At 43.9% G+C, this 24369-nt stretch overlaps 1 protein-coding gene across 1 annotated transcript in view; it reads left to right on the top strand.

Moving 5' to 3' along the window:
- Positions 1–23641, top strand: part of LOC311098845 (myomegalin-like) — a gene marked incomplete at its 3' end in the record, with an annotated part of 47163 nt that extends 23522 nt beyond the window's left edge. Inside the window, exons 22-38 of the mRNA XM_084139413.1 lie at positions 2752–2869; positions 3004–3121; positions 3281–3335; positions 8596–8846; positions 8959–9222; positions 11626–11877; positions 13653–13901; positions 18111–18300; positions 18390–18511; positions 18976–19269; positions 19613–19717; positions 21448–21650; positions 21845–21991; positions 22210–22348; positions 22466–22512; positions 22701–22755; positions 23517–23641. Coding sequence (XP_083995539.1) covers positions 2752–2869; positions 3004–3121; positions 3281–3335; positions 8596–8846; positions 8959–9222; positions 11626–11877; positions 13653–13901; positions 18111–18300; positions 18390–18511; positions 18976–19269; positions 19613–19717; positions 21448–21650; positions 21845–21991; positions 22210–22348; positions 22466–22512; positions 22701–22755; positions 23517–23641 — 2734 coding nt within the window. The remainder of the gene's footprint in view (positions 1–2751; positions 2870–3003; positions 3122–3280; positions 3336–8595; positions 8847–8958; positions 9223–11625; positions 11878–13652; positions 13902–18110; positions 18301–18389; positions 18512–18975; positions 19270–19612; positions 19718–21447; positions 21651–21844; positions 21992–22209; positions 22349–22465; positions 22513–22700; positions 22756–23516) is intronic.
- Positions 23642–24369: the final 728 nt, after the last annotated feature.

Here is a 24369-nt window from a genome sequence, read left to right as displayed (position 1 = left end):
GACTGATACCTATGATAATGACTATGATGATGACTGATACCTATGATAATGACTATGATGATGACTGATAACTATGATAATGACTATGATGATGACTGATAACTATGATTACGATGATGGTAATAATGACTGATAACAATGATAATGACTATGGTGATTACCGATAACAACGATAATAACTATGGAAATGACTGATAACAATGAAAATGGCTATGATGATGGCCGATAACAACGATAATGACTGTGATAATGACCGACAACAATGATAACGACTGTGGTGATGAGCGATAACAACGATAACGACTACGATAATGATTGATAACAATGATAATGGCTATGGTGATGATTGATAACAATGACTATGACGATGACCGATAACAATGATAATGACGATGCTAATGACCAATAACAATGATAATGACTATGATGATGACAGATACTTATGATAATGACTATGATGATGACTGATTACAGAGGTAATGACTATGACGATGGCCGATAACAACAATAATGACTATGACAATGACTGATAACAATGATAATGACTATGACTATGACTGATAACAATGGGAATGACTATGACGATGACTGATATGATGATAATGACTATGATGATGACTGACAGCATTTATAATGAATATGATGATGACTGATAACTATGATAATGACTACGATTATGACTGATAACAATGGTAATGACTATGATTATGACTGATAACTATGATAATGTCGATGATAAATGACTGATAACAATGATAATGACTATGCCAATGACTGATGACAATGGTAATATCTATGGCGATGAATGATAACAACGATAATGACTATGACTGAAAACAATGATAATGACTATGATGATGACCGATAACAACGATAATGACTATGATGATGACCAATAAAAATGATAATGACTATGATGGTGACTGATAACAATGATAATGGCTATGATGATGACTGACTACTACGATAATGACTATGACGATGACTGATAACGGTAAAGACTATGATGATGACCGATTACCACGATAATGACTATGGCCGATAACAATGATAGCGACGATGACTGATAACAACGATAATGACTATGATGATGACTGACAGCTACGATAATGACTGATGATTACTGATAACAACGGTAATGACTACGACTATGACTGATAACAGTGATAATGACTATGACAATGACTGATAACAATGATAATTACTATGACTGATAACAATGGTAATGACTATGACGATGACTGATAGCAATGATAATGGCTATGAATGACTGATAACAATGATGACCACGATGATGACTGACAGCAAAGATAATGACTATTATGATGACCGATAACTATGATAATGACTACGACGATGACCGATAATGATAATGTTGAAGATAATAATGACTGATACCTACGATAATGACTATGCCAATGACTGATGACAATGTTAATGCTATGGCGATGACTGATAACAACGATAATGACTATTACTGAAAACAACGATAATGACTACGATGATGACTGATAACAATGATAATGACTATGATGTTGATTGACAACAATGATAATTCTGATACGTAAAAATTTATGCACACATGACTGTAAGTCACTTTGGACAAAAGCGTCTGCTAAATGGCATATTATTATATTATTATTATGATAATAATGGCTGATAACAATGATAATGACTATGCCGATGGCTGATAACATCGGTAATGACTATGACTGACAACAACGATAATGACTATGCCGATGACCAACAACAACGATAAAGACTATGACTGATAACAACGATAATGACTATGATGATGACTGGCTATTACGATAATAATTACGATGATGACTGATAACAATGGTAATGACTATGACGGTGACTGACTACTATGATAATGGCTATGACGATGACCGACAACAACGATAATGACTACAACGATGACTGACAACAACGATAATGACTACAACTATGACTGATTACTACGATAATGACTATGACGATGACCGACAACAACGGTAATGACTACGATGATGACCGATTACTATGATAACGACTATGACTGAAAACAATGATAATGACTACGACAATGACCGATTACTATGATAATGACTATGACAATGACTGATAACAACGGTAATAACTATGACGATGACTGATAACAACAATAATAACTATGCAATGGCTGATAACAACGATAATGACTATGACAATGACTGACAGCAATGATAATGACAACGACTGTCAACAAGGATAATGACTGTGACGATGACTGACAACAACGATAATGACTACGAAGATGACTGATAACAACGATAATGACTGACGATGTCTGATAACAACGGTAATGACTATGACGATGACCGATAACAATGATAATGACAATGACCGTTAACAACAATACTGACTATGATGACGACTGGTTACTACGATAACGACTACGACGATGACTGATAACAACGATAATGACTACGCCGATGACCGATAACAACGATAATGACTATGACTGATCACAACGATAATGACTATGGTGACGACTGATTACTACGATAATGACTATGGCAATGACAGATAACAACGGTAATGACTATGACTGATAACAACGATAATGACTATGACAATGACTGACAACAACGATAATGACTATGACAATGACTGATAACAACGATAATGACTATGACGATGACCGATAACAACTATAATGCTGATGATGAAGATGGTGTTCTTGGTCTTTCACGTCCTGACCCCTCCCCTTCCTCCATCTCTGCACAGGAAGTACAACACCCTGATCCAGGCTCAGGCCAGGGAGCTGTCCCACCTGCGTCAGAGGATGAGGGAGGGCCGTGGTGTCTGTCACATACTCACACAGCACCTGGGAGACACCACCAAGGTGTGACACTCTGACGATCTCTCCAAAGATTAGGACATTATCCACCACTTTTTGACAGTGATTGAATCAAATGTATTTTATTGATTTAAATTATGTTTTATTGAACTATCAGCTGAATGTAATTGATTGGCCAGGGCTTTGAGGAGCTGCTGCGTGCCAACGACATCGACTACTACATGGGACAGAGCTTCAGAGAGCAGCTGGCACAGAGCATTGCCCTGGCACAACGAATGGGCACCAAGATCAGTGGACGTGAGTGTGGAGAACACACACACAAACGTACGCACAGACAGACACACACATGCACATGCACACACAGACAGACACACACACATTCCCTGATCTTCTGTCCTTCTATCTCACTCTCTCTCCTCCCTTTACTCTCCATTACCCCTCCTTTTCTCTCCTCAGGTGACCGTGCTGAGCTCCATGACGATAAGATGGGCCATGAGCTGCTTGCTTTACGGTGGGGTTTATGTCCTAATGATGTGTAACCATCTGAAAAAAGGTTTTCCCTTGTGTGTGTTTTGGTTTTAGTATCCTTGTGGGACCCATAAGTCCACGGGAACAGATAGTAAAACAAGGAAAAGTGGGGCCATTTTCCCCACAAGGACAAAAGGCTATTTTAGGCTTAGGGGTTAGGTTTAGGGTTATGTTTAGAATTAGGGTTAGGGGTTAGGAGTTATGGTTAGGTCTAGGATTTGGGGCTAAGGTTAGGGTTAGGGTTAAGGTTAGGGTTAGGGATGAAACACACCAAGAATCTCACTGCCGATAGCCTGCCGATTGGAACTTATCACAGTGGGAGGCCTGTGAACAAAAGTGTGCTAAAACAAAAGTGGTACCTGCTGCGTGCTGAACCGGTAGCAACGAACCTACCGATTCTACTTGTAGAATCGCAATACTCGTCAGTGGCCAACAACTTGAACTTGAGCCACTCAGAGAGCACGACCCCCACATGGGGGAGCCAACAAAAAAAATATGAAAAAGAGGGCATTTTCTCTGTACATCCACAGATGAGCCAGTCACACTTCATATGCAATGTAGGCTATGGGATGGTTGCTAGCTAAGTGCACAGATGCAATGCACACAACAATAAATACTTCCTCCAAGCTAGCTAATCACTGTAGCTAGTATTGACATTAAAATGAAATCACAATGGATTAGCTAGTTGAAACAGCTACCTGTGTTAGCTGCCAAGTTAGTGCAGTGTCCTTAGCTAGTTAGCTAGCTATGTTGTGCTAGCTAGCGAATATGTCAACGTTAGCTAGCTAAACATTGGACTGGCACTAGCAGTATGGGATTATGGAGAGTGAATTAAATTGTTTCTTCGTCATCTTACTAGGTAGTTATCTAGCTGTGGCCATCTGGTTAGTATCAACAAGGGCTTTCTACAAAATAGCAACATTAGCACAGATAGCTTGGAATCTAGACCATAAGCAATACTCACGGATATGCATTGCCAAACAATGCTACTGCCACCTTCTGGTTGAGTGGCAGACGACTTCCAAGGTCTTTGCTGTGTGAACACAAAAGAGATTGACTGCCGACACTGTTCAGAGGTGCTAAGTACTGTCGGCAGGCAAACGTTTGACAATACTACCGGTGTGTCTGAGATTTTAAAGGTTAGGTTTTGCATTAGGGGTTAGAGAAAATAGGATTTTGAGTGGGAATCAATTGTTTGGTCCCCACAAGGATAGTAAAACAAACGTGTGTGTGTGTTTGTTTGTGTGTGTATTAGGTGACCTACCTGTTGTACCTCTGCCAGGGGTAGAGATCATTAGTCAGAGCCTCTGGCAGGGGTAGAGGTCAACAGTCAGAGCCTCTGCCAGGGGTAGAGATCATTAGTCAGAGCCTCTGGCAGGGGTAGAGGTCAACAGTCAGAGCCTCTGCCAGGGGTAGAGATCATTAGTCAGAGCCTCTGCCAGGGGTAGAGGTCATTAGTCAGAGCCTCTGCCAGGGGTAGAGGTCAACAGTCAGAGCCTCTGCCAGGGGTAGAGGTCAACAGTCAGAGCCTCTGCCAGGGGTAGAGGTCATTAGTCAGAGCCTCTGGCAGGGGTAGAGATCATTAGTCAGAGCCTCTGGCAGGGGTAGAGGTCAACAGTCAGAGCCTCTGCCAGGGGTAGAGATCATTAGTCAGAGCCTCTGCCAGGGGTAGAGGTCATTAGTCAGAGCCTCTGCCAGGGGTAGAGGTCAACAGTCAGAGCCTCTGCCAGGGGTAGAGGTCAACAGTCAGAGCCTCTGCCAGGGGTAGAGGTCATTAGTCAGAGCCTCTGGCAGGGGTAGGGGTCAACAGTCAGAGCCTCTGGCAGGGGTAGAGGTCATTAGTCAGAGCCTCTGGCAGGGGTAGGGGTCAACAGTCAGAGCCTCTGGCAGGGGTAGAGGTCATTAGTCAGAGCCTCTGGCAGGGGTAGGGGTCAACAGTCAGAGCCTCTGCCAGGGGTAGAGGTCATTAGTCAGAGCCTCTGGCAGGGGTAGGGGTCAACAGTCAGAGCCTCTGGCAGGGGTAGAGGTCAACAGTCAGAGCCTCTGGCAGGGGTAGAGGTCAACAGTCAGAGCCTCTGGCAGGGGTAGAGGTCAACAGTCAGAGCCTCTGGCAGGGGTAGAGGTCAACATTCAGAGCCTATGGCAGGGGTAGAGGTCAACAGTCAGAGCCTCTGCCAGACATGTGTGTTTCACCTGCACATGCTTAGTCATTACAAGTCACATGCTCACATGAATAATCATATATTTTTTTTATGTCTGTCTTCAGAGGACGAAAGTACATTTTTGTTTTTACAGCTATTTTGTTAAATATGCATTTTACATACATTTATCATGTGAATAATCTTGCTTATGTTATAGGAACATTAAGGTTTCCTCTGTTTTCCCATGGTTCACTTCCATGGGTTGTGTATTTTCAAGAAGTTAATTTAGTACTATAGATACAGATTTTCAATCTACCTACAATGTGCTTAGAGATTATGTTTAATGAGAAGAACATGTTTATAACTAGCATGGGAGTGAGCCAGTCTGTTTTTCTTTTATACAATGATATGGCATTGTTGATCCCAGAAGTCCCATTGTTGATCCCAGAAGTCCCATTGTTGATCCCAGAAGTCCCATTGTTGATCCCAGAAGTCCCATTGTTGATCCCAGAAGTCCCATTGTTGATCCCAGAAGTCACATTGTTGATCCCAGAAGTCACATTGTTGATCCCAGAAGTCACATTGTTGATCCCAGAAGTCACATTGTTGATCCCAGAAGTCACATTGTTGATCCCAGAAGTCACATTGTTAATCCCAGAAGTCACATTGTTAATCCCAGAAGTCACATTGTTGATCCCAGAAGTCACATTGTTGATCCCAGAAGTCACATTGTTAATCCCAGAAGTCACATTGTTAATCCCAGAAGTCACATTGTTGATCCCAGAAGTCACATTGTTGATCCCAGAAGTCACATTGTTGATCCCAGAAGTCACATTGTTGATCCCAGAAGTCACATTGTTGATCCCAGAAGTCACATTGTTGATCCCAGAAGTCACATTGTTGATCCCAGAAGTCACATTGTTGATCCCAGAAGTCCCATTGTTAATCCCAGAAGTCACATTGTTAATCCCAGAAGTCCCATTGTTAATCCCAGAAGTCACATTGTTGATCCCAGAAGTCACATTGTTGATCCCAGAAGTCCCATTGTTGATCCCAGAAGTCCCATTGTTGATCCCAGAAGTCCCATTGTTGATCCCAGAAGTCACATTGTTGATCCCAGAAGTCACATTGTTGATCCCAGAAGTCACATTGTTGATCCCAGAAGTCACATTGTTGATCCCAGAAGTCACATTGTTGATCCCAGAAGTCACATTGTTGATCCCAGAAGTCACATTGTTGATCCCAGAAGTCACATTGTTGATCCCAGAAGTCACATTGTTGATCCTAGAAGTCACATTGTTGATCCCAGAAGTCACATTGTTGATCCCAGAAGTCACATTGTTGATCCCAGAAGTCACATTGTTGATCCCAGAAGTCACATTGTTGATCCCAGAAGTCACATTGTTGATCCCAGAAGTCACATTGTTAATCCCAGAAGTCACATTGTTGATCCCAGAAGTCACATTGTTAATCCCAGAAGTCACATTGTTGATCCCAGACTTCAAATTGTTGATCCCAGAAGTCACATTGTTGATACCAGAAGTCACATTGTTGATCCCAGAAGTCACATTGTTGATCCCAGAAGTCACATTGTTGATCCCAGAAGTCACATTGTTGATCCCAGAAGTCACATTGTTGATCCCAGAAGTCACATTGTTGATCCCAGAAGTCACATTGTTGATCCCAGAAGTCACATTGTTAATCCCAGAAGTCACATTGTTGATCCCAGAAGTCACATTGTTAATCCCAGAAGTCACATTGTTGATCCCAGAAGTCACATTGTTAATCCCAGAAGTCACATTGTTGATCCCAGAAGTCACATTGTTAATCCCAGAAGTCACATTGTTGATCCCAGACTTCAAATTTTTGATCCCAGAAGTCACATTGTTGATACCAGAAGTCACATTGTTGATCCCAGACTTCAAATTGTTGATCCCAGATGTCACATTGTTGATACCAGAAGTCACATTGTTGATCCCAGAAGTCACATTGTTGATCCCAAAAGTCACATTGTTGATCCCAGACTTCAAATTGTTGATCCCAGAAGTCCCATTGTTGATCCCAGACTTCAATTTGTTGATCCCAGAAGTCACATTGTTGATCCCAGAAGTCACATTGTTGATCCCAGAAGTCACAAGACCCCCAGTAGACTTTACCCAGAAGGATTCACCCACCGGCTATGTGTCTAAAAGCTTGTCACGCAAAGTTAGCTGATGAAGCTTTCAAGGAGCACAAAGAAGATTAACTGGTAATCTAAATCCCAGGCCAGGCTGTAGAGTGGACCTGGGTGAACCACAGGTGTCCCTCAGGCCCTCCTTAAGAGGCTCAGTGAGACTACGTGAGACACACACCATTCTGGATGTGGCTCGGTAAGCCATTCTCTCACAGAGAGTGTAAAGAGAAGACAAAAAAGGAAGACACTGGAATAAGGAAAACACCCTGGGATCTTACGCTATATTATACCTGAAGGCGGATTTCTAGGATATTTCGAGGACTTATGAGACGATTTCTAGGACTAATCAGAATATTTCCAGGACTATTTCTAGGAATATTTCTAGAATTTCTAGAACAAATCTGTATTTTTCTAGGACTATTCTTTTAGACTGATATTACTATTTCTAACACTACTCCTATGACTATTTTAGGACTATTTGTGTGACTACTTCTAGGACTAATCAGTCAATTTTTTAAAGACTAATTTGACTATTTGACTGTCAGATCTATGGCTCCACTATGGAAGTCCATGCTCTCTAAAAGCAGTCCCCTGTACAGGGACTCTCTGTGGTCTTTCTCTGTATGTGGGGGTCGTGCTGGGAGAGAGCCTGCCCCCCTACTGAAACTGATGGCGAGAGAGCGGGAGTTCCTACAGAGGAAACTGGAAATGTAAGGGGGATGCAATAGCCAAGATAATGGTCATACAACTTGATTGCGGTATTTGAGCTCTGTGGTGGATCTTAGTGACTTTCACTTGTTTGCAGCCTGTTTTCTGGTGGCCTATGTCTGTGTGTGTGGTTGCGTCTGTCTGTAAGTGTACGTCTTGTAGAAAATGAGTAAAAATCTGTAGCATAGGATGAGATAACCAATCTCTCTTTCTCTCTCTAGGCTGAGTAAGGAGCTCCAGCAGAAGGATAAGATCATTGAGTCGCTCCACACCAAACTCCAGCAGCGTCTAGACACCCCCTCCAGTAGCCATGCACTCTCAGAGACCACCGACCAATCAGACAGGACCTCCTTTGTGTCGGACGAGTGCCGGACCAATGAGGACCTGGAGCTGTGCTCAGATGTGGACACTGCCAGCGAATACGCTCAGGAAGAAAAGGGACAGGGGGCGGGACATGGCCCAGGAAGCACAGGTATATTAGCCGTTTAAATACATGTGCTATTCATAGACACATACCTTACACCTGTCTCTCCCTCCATCCTTTTTCCAAACTCCTCTCACCCCTTTCTCCACTCTTTTTCCAGACCTCCACCCCTCCCTCCCTCCATCCTGTCTTAAGTCCTCCAGCAGCTGTCCCAACATGCTATACTCCACTCCCGTGGAGTCAGCCAGTCAGACTGGTCCTGTGTCCTACTCCCTACCCGCCTCCCAGTCCCTCCCCGGGCTTTACCCTAGCCGTGACCTCTGGGGTCAGCGTATGACCTTTGACCCCCCGACCAGGACCTTCTCTATGGAAGCGGTGCAACAGGAGCTGGATACCCTGCACAGACAGATGACTATGAATGAGAGTGAGCAGAGTTAGGGTCAGCATGCATTTGTGTGGTGTTCTTACTGTATGAGGGACAACCTTGGTACGGTGGATTGGAGGAGTAACAGAATGGAGTAGAAACGGTGATCTGTAGCATGTATTGGTTTGACACTGACAGAGACAGCATTGGTTAGATAGAGTAGTGTTAGTTAGCATAGCATGCCTGCAGTGGATCAGGATGGGACAGTATATACAGTAATGACTTGGTATGGATGTGACAATGTTGGGGTTGTGAGATCCTAGACTAGTATCAATCAATCAATCAATTTTATTTTATATAGCCCTTCTTACATCAGCTAATATCTCGAAGTGCTGTACAGAAACCCAGCCTAAAACCCCAAACAGCTAGTAATGCAGGTGTAGAAGCACGGTGGCTAGGAAAAACTCCCTAGAAAGGCAAAACCTAGGAAGAAACCTAGAGAGGAACCAGGCTATGAGGGGTGGCCAGTCCTCTTCTGGCTGTGCCGGGTGGAGATTATAACAGAACCATGCCAAGATGTTCAAAAATGTTCATAAGTGACAAGCATGGTCAAATAATAATCAGGAATAAATCTCAGTTGGCTTTTCATAGCCGATCATTAGAGTTTAAAACAGCAGGTCTGGGACAGGTAGGGGTTCCATAACCGCAGGCAGAACAGTTTAAACTGGAATAGCAGCAAGGCCAGGCGGACTGGGGATAGCAAGGAGTCACCACGGCCGGTAGTCCCGACGTATGGTCCTAGGGCTCAGGTCTCTCAGTTGGCTTTTCATAGCCGATCATTTAGAGTTGAAAACAGCAGGTCTGGGACAGGTAGGGGTTTCGTAGCCGCAGGCAGAACAGTTGAAACTGGAATAGCAGCAAGGCCAGGCGGACTGGGGGCAGCAGGGTGTCATCATGCCCGGTAGTCCTGACGTATGGTCCTAGGGCTCAGGTTCTCAGAGAGAAAGAGAGAACGAGAGAATTAGAGAGAGCATACTTAAATTCACACAGGACACTGGATAAGACAGGAGAAGTACTCCAGGTATAACCAACTAACCCCAGCCCCCCGACACATAAACTACTGCAGCATAAATACTGGAGGCTGAGACAGGAGCGGTCCGGAGACACTGTGGCCCCATCCGAAGAAACCCCCGGACAGGGCCAAACAGGAAGGATATAACCCCACCCACTCCGCCAAAGCACAGCCCCCGCACCACTAGAGGGATATCCCCAACCACCAACTTACAATCCTGAGACAAGGCCGAGTATAGCCCACAGAGGTCTCCACCACAGCACAAACCAAGGGGGGGGGGGGGCGCCAACCCAGACAGGAAGATCACGTCAGTAACTCAACCCACTCAAGTGACGCACCCCTCCCAGGGACGGCATGAAAGAGCACCAGCAGGCCAGTGACTCAGCCCCTGCAACAGGGTTAGAGGCAGAGAACCCCAGTGGAGAGGGGAACCGGCCTGGCAGAGACAGCCGGTCTCTGCCAACAATGTTGGGGTTGAGAGATCCTAGACTAGAGACAATGTTGGGATTGAGAGATCCTAGGCTAGAGACAATGTTGGGGTTGAGAGATCATATAATAGAGTCAATGTTGGGGTTGAGAGATCCTAGACTAGAGACAATGTTGGGGTTGAGAGATCCTAGACTAGAGACAATGTTGGGGTTGAGAGATCCTAGACTAGTGTCAATGTTGGGGTTGAGAGATCCTAGACTAGAGACAATGTTGGGGTTGAGAGATCCTAGACTAGTGTCAGTGTTGGGGTTGAGAGATCCTAGACTAGTGTCAGTGTTGGGGTTGAGAGATCCTAGACTAGAGTCAATGTTGGGATTGAGAGATCCTAGACTAGAGCACCTGCTTTTGGTCCAGATAGTTTAATGCTACAGCACCTGCTTCTGGTCCTGATAGTTCGATGATACAGCACCTGCTTCTGGTCCAGATAGTTCAATGATACAGCACCTGCTTCTGGTCCAGATAGTTCAATGATACAGCACCTGCTTCTGGTCCAGATAGTTCAATGATACAGCACCTGCTTCTGGTCCAGATAGTTCGATGATACAGCACCTGCTTCTGGTCCAGATAGTTCAATGATACAGCACCTGCTTCTGGTCCAGATAGTTCGATGATACAGCACCTGCTTCTGGTCCAGATAGTTCGATGATACAGCACCTACTTCTGGTCCAGATAGTTCAATGATACAGCACCTGCTTCTGGTCCAGATAGTTCAATGATACAGCACCTGCTTTTGGTCCAGATAGTTCAATGATACAGCACCTGCTTTTGGTCCAGATAGTTTGATGATATAGCACCTGCTTCTGGTCCAGATATGCTGCAATACCCTCTAACAAGAATGATTTTTCTTTTACAGCACCTGAGTGTGGCTCCTTAATACAGACTACTTCTCTGTTCTGTTACAGGCTTTGTGGTTCCTCACGCCAAGGCCCGGTCGACTGTCCCACCAGCCGCCCATCACCAGCCCGACCACTCCCCTTACAGCCAGATTACCCACCATGCCTTTTACCCACTCCAGCTAGGCAGCCGACCCGCAGGCCCCGCCCTGAAGGCGGACGCAGACCTGGTGGAGAGTGGTGCATTGTGGGATAAGGAGAACATGGTTCAGCCAATCAGGGTTGGATCATCAGGATACTATTCAGGAAACAGCTTTACTGGTAAGACCCAGAGCCTTCTATTACAATAAAGGGCTCTCGTAAATCCCTCCACTTTTTTTCATCACTAGCATGGTTTGCACTATCTAGACTCAATACCAACATCAATACCTGTTCAACTATTTTACAGCATCTCATTTCATATACAGTATTCAGACCCCTTGACCTTTTCATATTTTGTTATGTTACAGCCTTATTCTAAAATTGATTAAATAGTTTTTTTCCCCTTATCAATCTACACACAATTCCCCATAATGACAAAGCAAAAACAGGTTTTTAGACATTTTTGCAAATGTATAAAAATATAAAAACGGAAATATCACATTTACATAAGTATTCAGACACTTTACTCAGTACTTTGTTGAAGCACCTTTGGCAGCGATTACAGCCTTGAGTCTTCGTGTGTATGACGCTACAAGCTTGGCACAGCTGTATTTGGGCAGTTTCTCCCATTCTTCTCTACAGATCCTCTCAAGCTCTGTCAGGTTGGATGGGGGCATCGCTGCACCGCTATTTTCAGGTCTCTCCAAAGATGTTCGATCGTATTCATGTCCGGGCTCTGGCTGGGCCACTCAAGGACATTCAGAGGCTTGTCCCGAAGCCACTCCTGCATTGTCTTGGCTGTGTGCTTAGGGTCGTTGTCCTGTTGTCCTGTCTGAGGTCCTGAGCGCTCTGGAGCAGGTTTTCATCAAGAATCTCTCTGTACTTTGCTCCGTTCATCTTTTCCTCGATCCTGACTAGTCTCCCAGTCCCTGCCGCTGCTGCTGGAAAACATCCCTACAGCATGATGTTGCCACCACCATCCTTCACATTAGGGATGGTGCCAGGTTTCCTCCAGACGTGACGCTTGGCATTCAGGCCAAAGAGTTCAATCTTGGTTTCATCAGACCAGAGAATCTTGTTTCTCATGGTCTGAGTCCTTTAGGTACCTTTTGGCAAACTCCAAGCAGGCTGTCATGTGCATTTTATTGAGGAGTGGCCACTCTACCATAAAGGCCTGATTGGTGGAGTGCTGCAGAGATGGTTGTCCTTCTGGAAGGTTCTTCCATCTCCACAGAGGAACTCTGGAGCTCTGTCAGAGTGACCATCGGGTTCTTGGTCACCTCCCTTCTCCCCCGATTGCTCAGTTTGGCCGGGCGGCCAGCTCTAGGAAGAGTCTTGGTGGTTCCAAACTTCAATGCTGCAGACATTTTTTGGTACCCTTCCTCAGATCTGTGCATCGACACAATCCTGTCTCGGGCCTCTATGGATAATTCCTTTGACCTCATGGCTTGGTTTTTGCTCTGACATGCACTGTCAACTGTGGGACCTTATATAGACAGGTGCCTTTCCAAATCATGTCCAATCAATTGAATTTAACACAGGTGGACTCCAATCAAGTTGTAGAAACATCTCAATGATGATCAATGAAAACAGGATGCACCTGAGCTCAGTTTCGAGTCTCATAGCAAAGGGTCTGAATACTTTTTTTTTAATACTTTTTTTTGGGGGGAGGGGGGGGGGGGTGGATCTTATGTAAATAAGATATTTCTGTTTTTTATTTTTCTAAATTTGCTAAAAAATTCTAAAAATCTGTTTTCGCTTTGTCATTATGGGGTATTGTGTGTAGATTGATGAGGATTTTTATTTATTTAATCCATTTTAGAATAAGGCTGTAATGTAACAAAATGTGGATAAAGTCAAGGGGTCTGAATACTTTCCGAATGCACTGTATAACCTGCAAATACACAACGGTGCTAACATAAACTTGAACAATGTTCTGTCCCGTGTTCCCCCAGGTGTGGACGTGATCAAGGAGAACCTGAGGGAGGTGCAGTGTCTGCGTCTGCACCTGGAGGAGTCCATCAGGACCAACGAGAGGCTCAGACAGCAGCTGGAGGAACGCCTGTCCACCACCGGCCGCGACGGCGCAGCACCCACCAACATCTACATCCAGAGCCTGGACTCTGTCTGCCAGCTGTCCAATGAGATCAGAGTCCTGAAAGAGGAGAACCTGGCTCTCCAGGCACGCCTGCAGGCCAGCTCAGGTACTGTACCTCACCAGTCCACCCTACTGTCAACATTTAACAATTTATTCATATTTTGTCTATAGAGGGCTTGCAGTTGCATCACAAATCACCTAGCAACCGCACCAGGCACCATGTTGGAAGACCAAAGTCAGTATGTTGGATGCCTCCAATCGTCCACATGGCTGGCTGCATTCTGCTACCACCGGAAACTTCGGGAAGATAGCTCATTATTTATTTTTTCTAAGGACCTAGAAAACGAGGGCGTGGGAGAACCTATTCAAGTAAGTAAATATATTTTGAAAATGATCAACTATTAGCTAGCTTGCTACATAAACTTAGTGTGCAGGCTAACGTAATGTTCGCTACCATATTTAGCTAACTTTACATATTGTATAGCTAGCTAAGTGAATTAAATATCACCAGCTTGCTAACTTCATATTAGCTAGTTAGCTAGCTATCTTCATGTATTTATCGTTGTAACTAAATGCATTTGTAGCTACAGTAGGTAGGTAGCTAGCTAGCTAACAACGATGGAAGAGGGTGAAAGGATTAGCTAGCAGTTCCAGCTGTCAGAGAAGGGAGAGTAGGCTACTCTGGATAGGGCAGGTACAGTGGCTTGCGAAAGTATTCACCCCCCTTGGTATTCACCCCCCCAAAAGTAAATACTTTGTAGAGTCAACTTTTGCAGCAATTACAGCTGCAAGTCTCTTGGGGTATGTCTCTATAAGCTTGGCACATCTACCCACTGAGATTTTTGCCCATTCTTCAAGACAAAACTGATCCAGCTCCTTCAAGTTGGATGGGTTCCGCTGGTGTACAGCAATCTTTAAGTCATACCACAGATTGTTGTGGTGCCATATTCTTTCAATTTTTTAATAATGGATTGAATGGTGCTCCGTGGGATGTTCAAAGTTTCGGATATCTTTTTATAACCCAACCCTGATCTGTACATCTCCACAACTTTGTCTCTGATCTGTTTGGAGAGCTCCTTGGTCTTTATGGTGCTGCTTGCTTGGTGGTGCCCCTTGCTTAGTGGTGTTGCAGACTCTGGAGCCTTTCAGAACAGGTGTATATATACTCAGATCATGTGACACTTAGATAGCACACAGGTGGACTTTATTTAACTATTTATGTGACTTCTGAAGGTAATTGGTTGCACCAGATATTATTTAGGGACTTCATAGCAAAGGGGGTGAATACATATGCACGCACCACTTTTCCGTTATTTATTTTATGCATTTTTTGAAACATGTTATTTTTTGCATTTCACTTCACCAATTTTGACTATTTTGTGTATGTCCATTACATGAAATCCAAATAAAAATCCATTTAAATTACAGGTTGAAATGCAACAAAATAGGAAAAACGCCAAGGGGGATGAATACTTTTGCATGGCACTGTACCTTTGTGGGAGAACATTATGAGAATATTCTCCAGTTCCAGTCCCTAGTGAGAAAAACTGAGGACAGAGAGAGATAGCAACATAATATTCAGGGCTGTCTAATTGAGTATCATGCAACCTGTTTCTTTGTGATGTTTTCTGTCCTCAGATAGAGTGCAGATGAAAACGTCCCAATCAATTTCCCAAGAGAATTAGGGAACATCCTTGTATACAATGGATTATATGTGTACCTATGTTGGCAAATTTTGTGAACGAAAATACAGTTTAAAAGTCACACATAATGTATAAACCTATTACAACTGGAGAAGGCCACCCCTGCTGGGTGTGCACTTTTCTGTTCCAGGGGTCAGTGGAGTGAGGTTGGACACCTCTGGTATTTACTTTTTTTTGTTCACCTGAAATGATGCTTTAGTAGTAATAACATACTTGTTACTAAAATATCTAACCTTTACGTATGAGTTAGCTTACTTGTACACTTTGAAATTATATGAAATAGTGTTGATTCTTTGAAGTTAAGTGTTTAAACTTGTTTTAATTGTTAACTATTATTCAAGATGAACTATGTTGATTAATCACAGATCACAATCCTGCAATAAAAAGGGGAAGGGATCTGTCTCTAATTTGTCTGTGTTTCTCTGCTGTATTCTCAAATTAACATTACCTTTTTGTTCAGTCATAAGCACTCCAATTAGTTTTATTTGATTGTCACTATTTTTTCAGGATATCAGCCATGTGAACCCATTTTGCAGCTGATAATGGTATGCAACGCCAATGCAGCCATGGGCCTACAGCAGTGGTTCCCAACTCCAGTCCTTGAGTACCCCAAACAGCACACATTGTAGCCCCGGACAAACATACCTGATTCAACTCATTGAGGGCCTGATGATTAGTTGACTAGTTGAATCAGGTGTGCTTGCCCGGGGCTACAATAAGACTGTACTGTTGGGGTACTGGAGGACCGGAGTTGGGAACCACTGGCCTACAGTATGATGGCATTAGCCTTATTGCCATTTTCAATGCATCCCTTGACATTGAGCATCTGAAACAGAGAATAACTTAACTAACACATTGTTTACATTGTTCAGCTATATGTTCTCAATTTTAAAAATGATACCAGTAGACAATGTATGAAGCTAGTCATTATTTTAGATTTTAGCTGACATTAAATTGTTCAGCGCAAATCCAAACCTTGTAATCTAGGTGATGAAAGGTCTGGAAGCAGGAGATGATGGGATCCTTAGCTTGGTGAGTGGCACTTGGAAGTGCCACTGTGATAATTAAGATGGTTTGCCTAAGACTACCACAACAATTACATTGTCTATGCTACATGTTTTAAATTGTAAATGAAAGACAATAGTTGGGCTATAAGAAATATGTCTTATTCAATGGGGATAGGCAGAGATGATAAAATACTTGTAATTTCCCCCATACAACAATATAGCCTATTATTAAAGTACAGTATGTTTACAATATCAACAATAGTATTTTACACCTTCCAAATTACATTTTATATGTTCACACAGTTTAAGGGGGCACTTTTGTCATGACGACAAAGTGAAGGTGCTTTCTACTTAAATGGCACAACAGAATCATTCAGATTGTCCAAAGCACAACATATGACAACCATCTCGTATAACTGAGGGATGTCTCCTTTCATATCTGGAAAAGGACAAAGTAGAAGTAGAAACTGATGCTGCTGCAGCATTGGTCATCTTCACAGTGGGAATCCAGTCGACATGGGTGTCTTGATAGAGGTCAGCTGGTGAACCCACAGTACATAAACAAATGAGAAGCACAGCTGATGTTAGAATATGACTTCTTCAGGTCACCTATACCATCAGGGCTCTTAAGTGTTTGGTTGTGTTTAATTCATTCAGGTGTTTTAGTGTCATATAAATATTAAATATATTGTTGGGCTGGAACAACCAATAGTCAACGCAGCTGGTTGTCCTATCCCATTGAGGCATTTGCCCCTACATTTTCCCTCCTCTTATGAATAAAGTTCTAAAAAATTATCATTGGGTTATCATATGAATGTATGATAACCGCTGGAGTTTTTTGGGACAATAATATCCTCCAGGCTATTATATGGACGTCATTATGTACAATTAGCTTCTCCCCTTTTCATGGTCATGGCTAGAATGTATACAGCTTTTGTCAAAGTAAATACAATGATAGATGCATGTAATCCTTGGTTATAAAGGTGCATTTTTATGGTAAAAAAATTGCTTCCCCCAAAACTTGAAACTCACGTGACACATGCTTAATCGCTAAACTACAGGCTATCGAGCTAGGTATCTAATTTTTGGCTAATTTAGTATAGTTGCTAACACCTGGTTAGCATAACAGCGAAACTAAACTCGAAAACTTGACTTACCAGTGATTAAATGATCGTAGCAAACCCTGTATTGACAGCTGTCTGGGTTCAGGTCTTGATGGGCAAAAAGGTTTCTTTGCTTTTCTGACAGTTCTTGAGTCTTATCTCATTGGTGTCACCAATGGTGTTTCATGATTGCGGGAATTTGTAAACATATTTTTTTCCCATTGTCTTTCCTGCCTTGTTAGAACAGTCAAATGCTCCACAGAAAACGACTGGGGTGATGAATCAACTAGTTTTTTGCACTGTTATCATGCAGTTTGGGGTAGCCACTCGGCTGTTGTCAGAATAATTAACGCAGTGGTCTTCCAACATGGCCACCAGGAGGCGTTCTACGTCAACTGACAGCCCTCTATAAGGCATGGATTTTTCATAAACATTTGATACTGTTCAAAAGGATGTGATGTAGTGTCTGTCTCTGCCTTCCCATCGTTTGGTTCCCCCTCAGACACGTGTAAGGAGGCGGAGCAGCTGCGTGAGGTGGTGGTGACGGGGCGTGCCCGCCTGAAGCAGGCGGAGCTGGAGGCGGAACAGTGGAAGGAGGAGCTACGCCGGCTGCAGACGCACAGCCAGGAGCAGGGACAGCAGATACAGACACTCAGACAGGAGAGGCAGAACAGCCATGACAAGAACAATAGGTGTGTGCGTGTGTGCGTGCGTGCGTGGCTGACGGTGTGTGTGCATGCGTGGCTGACGGTATGTGTATTAACTGTGTATTACTCTCCAGGCTCCAGCACGAGGTGTCCCTCCTCCAGCAGCAGTTGTGTGAGAGCAGGGAGCTGCTCCACTCTCTGCAGAATGAGCTGCAGGTCTACCACGGAGTGTGTGCCAAGGTCAAGGGCAACCCAGGTCTGCCTTTTCACTTTATCTACAGCCTATTGGTTGTATAGAGAGCACTGTAATTCAGGAGTTTGCCTTTATATCAACTCTCACCAATGGAGAATAAAAAATAAATATTCTAACTTGAGATACGTGTACATAACTGGGACTTTTGCATATAGAATTCAAAATGATCCTCAGAAGTCGTTTAGGTCATTTAGAGGACCTCTACTTGCTGTGGGCCAATGACATTCACTCTGTTATATTGATACTTGCTGTGGACCAATTACATTCACTCTGTTATATTGATACTTGCTGTGGACCAATGACATTCACTCTGTTATATTGATACTTGCTGTGGGCCAATGACATTCACTCTGTTATATTGATACTTGCTGTGGGCCAATGACATTCACTCTGTTATATTGATACTTGCTGTGGGCCAATGACATTCACTCTGTGATATTGACTGACACTATTGTTGTGATTTACAGAGTACCTGTGTGAGAGCCAGTACGGTAGGATCCCTTCCCTGCCCCTGCCCGTGGAGCTGGGGGAGCTGCTAGGGGAGGTGAGGAGCCTCAGAGCCCAGCTCCAGAGCAGTGTCCAGGAGAACAGTGCCCTGAAACAGCTGGAGCTCCACAAACACCTGGAGCAGAAGCTGGGTGGGGGCGTCCACGGAGGGGTGGGGAGCATTGGGGGGATGGAGCCCCCGCGTACCCCGTCTCTCAGTGCCCTTACAGACAGCCCCCAGAGGGACAGCCTCTACAGACGGCAGCTACTGCATGGTAACGGGGGTGTTGTGTGGTGTAATGGTGTGGTTTGAGGTTACAATATGGAAATACATGTTGATATCAGCTTGATAGGCACCAACACTCAATGCCAGCCTAAGATTGATATTGGCCCACTCGTCAACACTATGAATGGGACAGAAGAGTCCAGAAAGTTTGTCTCATGTAAATCCCATTGAACTGACTGATTGATGTGTTTAATGAACGAATAACAACAGACTAATGAGTGAAGTGTTTGATTTGAAGCATTATCATTAATTAAATGTAGTTGAATGCTCAGGGTTGTGTGTGTGTGTGTGGTGACCGAGCATCCCTGTCTGTCTCTGTGTGTGTTCTGCAGATCCAGCGCCGTCTCCCCCGGTCAGAGACATTGGGTTGTTTAACTGTGGATCTCCATACCACGTCCCCTACACAGACCTGGAGGAGACCCCGCTCACTGCCAATGGTGTGACTCTAACTCTAACTGCACTACATCCTGTTCCATCTTTGTGTGATGTGTGACAAATTGAGAAATTAGTGTTATACATACAGTACCAGTCAAAAGTTTGGACACACCTACTCATTCAAGGGTTTTTCTTTATATTTACTGTTTTCTACATTCTAGAATAATAGTGAAGACATCGAAACTATGAAATAACACATATAGAATCATGTAGTAACCAAAAACGTGTTCAACAAATCAAAATATATTTTATATTTGAGATTCTTGAAAGTAGCCACCCTTTGCCTTGATGACAGCTTTGCAAGCTCTTGGCATTCTCTCAACCAGCTTCACCTGGAATGCTTTTCCATATGCTGAGCAATTGTTGGCTGCTTTTCCTTCACTCTGCGGTCCAACTCATTCCAAACCATCTCAATTGGGTTGAGGTCAGGGGATTGTGGAGGCCAGGTCATCTGATGCAGCACTCCATCACTCTCCTTCTTGGTCAAATTGCCCTTACCCAGCCTGGAGGTGTGTTGGGTCATTGTCCTGTTGAAAAACAAATGATTGTCCCACTAAGCCCAAACCAGATGGAATGGGCTATCGTAGAATGCTGTGGTAGCCATGCTGGTTAAGTGTACGTTGAATTCTAAATAAATCACAGACAGTGTCAGTGTCACCAGCAAAGCACCCCCACACCATCACACCTCCTCCATGCTTCACGGTGGGAACTACACATGCGGAGATCATCCGTTCACCTACACTGCGTCTCACAAAGACACAGCGGTTGGAACCACAAATCTTCAATTTGGACTCCAGACCAAAGGACAGATTTCCACCGGTCTAATGTCCATTGCTCGTGTTATTTGGCCCAAGCAGGTCTCTTTTTCTTATTGGTGTCCTTTAGTAGTAGTTTCTTTTCAGCAATTCGACCATGAAGGCCTGATTCACACAGTCTCCTCTGAACAGTTGATGTTGAGATGTGTCTGTTACTTGAACTCTGTGAAGCACTTATTTGGGCTGCAGTTTCTGAGGCTGGTAACTCTAATGAACTTATCATCTGCAGCAGAGGTAACTCTGGGTCTTCCTTTCCTGTGACGGTCCTCATGAGAGCCAGTTTCATAATAGCGCTTGATGGTTTTTGCGACTGCACTTGAAGAAACTTTGTCTTAAAGTAACGATGGACTGTCGTTTCTCTTTGATTATTTGAGCTGTTCTTGCCATAATATGGACTTGGTCTTTTACCAAATAGGGCTATCTTCTGTATACCCCCCCTACCTTGTCACAACACAACTGATTGGCTCAAACGCATTAAGAAGGAAAGACATTCCACAAATTAACTTTTAACAAGGCACACCTGTTAATTGAAATGCATTCCAGGTGACTACCTCATGAATCTGGTTGAGAGAATGCCAATAGTGTGCAAAGTTGTCATCAAGGCAAAGGGTGGCTACTTTGAACAATCTCAAATATAACATATATTTTGATTTGTTTAACACTTTTTTGGTTACTATATGATTCCATATGTGTTATTTCATAGTTTTGATGTCTTCACTATTATTCTACAATGTAAAAATTAAGAAAAACCCTGGAATGAGTAGGTGTGTCCAAACTTTTGAATGGTAATGTATCTGATTCACAAATCTGTAGCAGTTTACACAAGTCTACACAAATAGTCCAGGAAGGATGTTATTATGGAAGTTAATCACTCTTATAAAATAATTATCTCTTCATAAAATGACGACATCCTGTAGATCTGGACCCCCACTCAGAGCTGCAGGGGGACGCCCCGGATGGCTCATTCTCTAACCGGAACGGGCGCCATGCCATCGGGCACGTGGACGATTACAGCACCTTGCAGCAGCAGGTCCTGGAGGGGAGGAGTCTGGTCCAGAGAATGGAAACAGCCCTTCAGGCCTGCCTCAGCCAATCAATGCTGGTGGACAGCCAGGACCAGGTAATGGGGGGTCACAGGGAAGCTAGTACCATTATCTATTTGTGCCAACATCTGAATTAGCGATGACCTAATCCTGAAACTCATAACCAAATCTGGTGTGCGCGCTGGCCACCTTCTCGATGTGTACAGTCTGCCAGTACAGCTACTTTCAGGGAATCTTATGAGTCTAGCTAACTGTGTCTGTCTCTGTCTAGGTCTTCCTGGACTATGGGTGTGTGAGGACTCTGTTGTCTAACACCAAGACCCTGAGACAGATCCTGGAGGAGGCTGTGTCCCTGCTGAAGATGTTCTGGAGGGCTGCCCTGCCCAGCACCGACCGCTCCACCCACAACCTTAAGAAGGTACCCAATACATTATTTACTACCAGTGTATTATTTTGTCGATTTGTTGTAATTGATGGTTTGTGACATCATGTGTCAATCGTGTGGTGGCTTTGAGGCTCTCTGTTGATGATGCAGGTTCTAAGCTAGTCAGACATATGAGCTGGTGTTTGGTTTATTGATGTACTGAATTATTGAACTTGATTGATCAGTCTGATTGATTGCTGTGACCCCTGCAGGAGCAATGTATGCAGGAGGAGATTCTGTCTCTGAGGGGGCGTATCTCAGAGCAGGAGGAGGTTCTCCAGGGAACCATCCAGAGACTGAGGAGCACCAGCCGCACCAATGAGAGCATGGAGCACTTCATCGTCAACCAGCGTGAGTGTTTGTGTGTGTGTGCGTGTGTGTGTGCGTGCGTGCGTGCGTGCGTGTGTGTGTGCGCGTTACGTTGGTGTTACAGCAAAGGGATTTTTTTTCTCGCCTTTTATATTGCAGTATCAAGGACTCGCGATGTCCTGAAAAAAGCAAGGACTAACTTGGAGGTAAGAGATGATCATTTTCCGTGACATATCTTGTATACACATAGAATGTTGTTAAGGTGTTGCGTTCATTGTCCCAGTGTCAGTACTGTACTCTCGCCCTGTCTGTTCCACCTGTTCTTTCAACCTCCGTGTATCTTCCCTCCTTTCTCTCCTTCTTCTCCTCCTCCTCTTTTCCCGAGTACCTCCAGAAGAACGAGCGGAGGATTTCTTCTCTAAGCTCCTCCTCTTCCTCTCCTTATGCTGGTAAAGGGTTTGGCATGCTGTGGCTGTCATGCTGTGTGACATCACTGCTTTACCATCCAATCAAACAACAAAATAATAATCATAAAGGACTATCATAAGTGTATAGATATAATTAATAGAAACCAATGAATATAAATCATGGAAACCTGAAGAGTGTGTGTGTGTGTGTGTGTGTGTGTGTGTGTGTGTGTGTGTGTGTGTGTGTGTGTGTGTGTGTGTGTGTGTGTGTGTGTGTGTGTGTGTGTGTGTGTGTGTGTGTGTGTGTGTGTGTGTGTGTGTGTGTGTGTGTGTGTGTGTGTGTGTGTGTGTGTGTGTGTGTGTGTGTGTGCGTGCGATTGGCTGAAACCCAGGGCAGACTGAAGCTTTTAAGACTCTTACTGGTATTTAAACTTACAGGTTAGCTACTTACTGAGGGGAGGCTTTTAGATAACACATTTTAGATAACAATAGAGCTCATTCACCCAATGGCATTTTCAGCTTATCTTCATCTGCAAGCACACTAACTATTGTTGTGGTTTCATACTAACAAAGCAAAACAAATTTCAAACATTCATATTCCATTAACCTCAACAAATCTTCTGAATCCTTGCAGATAAACTTCAACTTTGCACACTCTACTCTTCATTGCGGTGTGATGTTTAAAAAAATGTTAATCAACTTTTTGGCTGTGGCATCTTCTCTTCATCTGAGTATGTACCAGGAGTGTAGCAGTGAATAATCTAATCTTTCTTTCTCCCCATTTTCCCCTCTTCTCCCTTTAGCTGAAGACCGAAGTCCCGGCAACGAACGGCCTACTGATTGGAGTTTCTTGAAGCCTGGCGACGCCCCGGCAATGGCAAATCAGCGTCCAGGAACCAGGAAGCGCAGCAGCCAGTGCCTGTTTTAGGCGCTGACTTGTTAAAGAATCAGCCAGCCCAACACCACAACCTCTGAACTCTGACCTCACCGCCAGAACAGCCACGACCCCTCCTCCTCTGACTCCAGCCTTACCTGTCACCCCATCCACCTCTTTGCTTTGTCTCTAGCATCCAACGTCCATCTCTTTCTTTTTTTCTCTTTCTTTCTTATCTCTCCTCCACTTCTCTCCTGTCGGCAATTCGAGCCCAATACTCCTGCCTCCTGCACCTCGAGCCGTACCTGAACTCTTCCTCCTTTAGTGTTCATTCCTCCACACTCCTTTTGACTGTTTTCTTTTCTCCTCCTCCACCCCTGTTCTTCTGTTGGTGTCTTTGAGCTCCAGAGACAGTTGGTCCAGTCTGATGATTGCCTTGTTGTGAGCGTGAAGAAGGTGGTTTGAAACGTGCCTCTGATGGTAACAGTAATGTGCGCCCTTGACTGCTGTAGAAGGAGTAGGATGAAGCTGCCTCTAGACAATGAGCTAAGGTCAGATTTGCCTTTTCCCCAATGGTAAAGGTTATGGGATTTGGGGACGGTAGGCTGATCCTAGATCTGTAGCAAAGGGAAGCTTCTACCCGGAGCATAGTAGATTGTGCTCTTCTGCCTGGCAGCTTTTGGACGGGATAAGTGTCAATGCATGTGAACTCACGGCTTGAGAAAGGAAACGTATAGTATACAAACGCATACACGTATACAGTACGGTACACATAGAAGTAG

The sequence above is a fragment of the Coregonus lavaretus genome (assembly GCF_964263955.1).
Source record: "Coregonus lavaretus genome assembly, chromosome: 23".
NCBI classification, from domain to species: domain Eukaryota; kingdom Metazoa; phylum Chordata; class Actinopteri; order Salmoniformes; family Salmonidae; genus Coregonus; species Coregonus lavaretus.
This window is presented reverse-complemented; position numbering and strand designations above follow the sequence as displayed.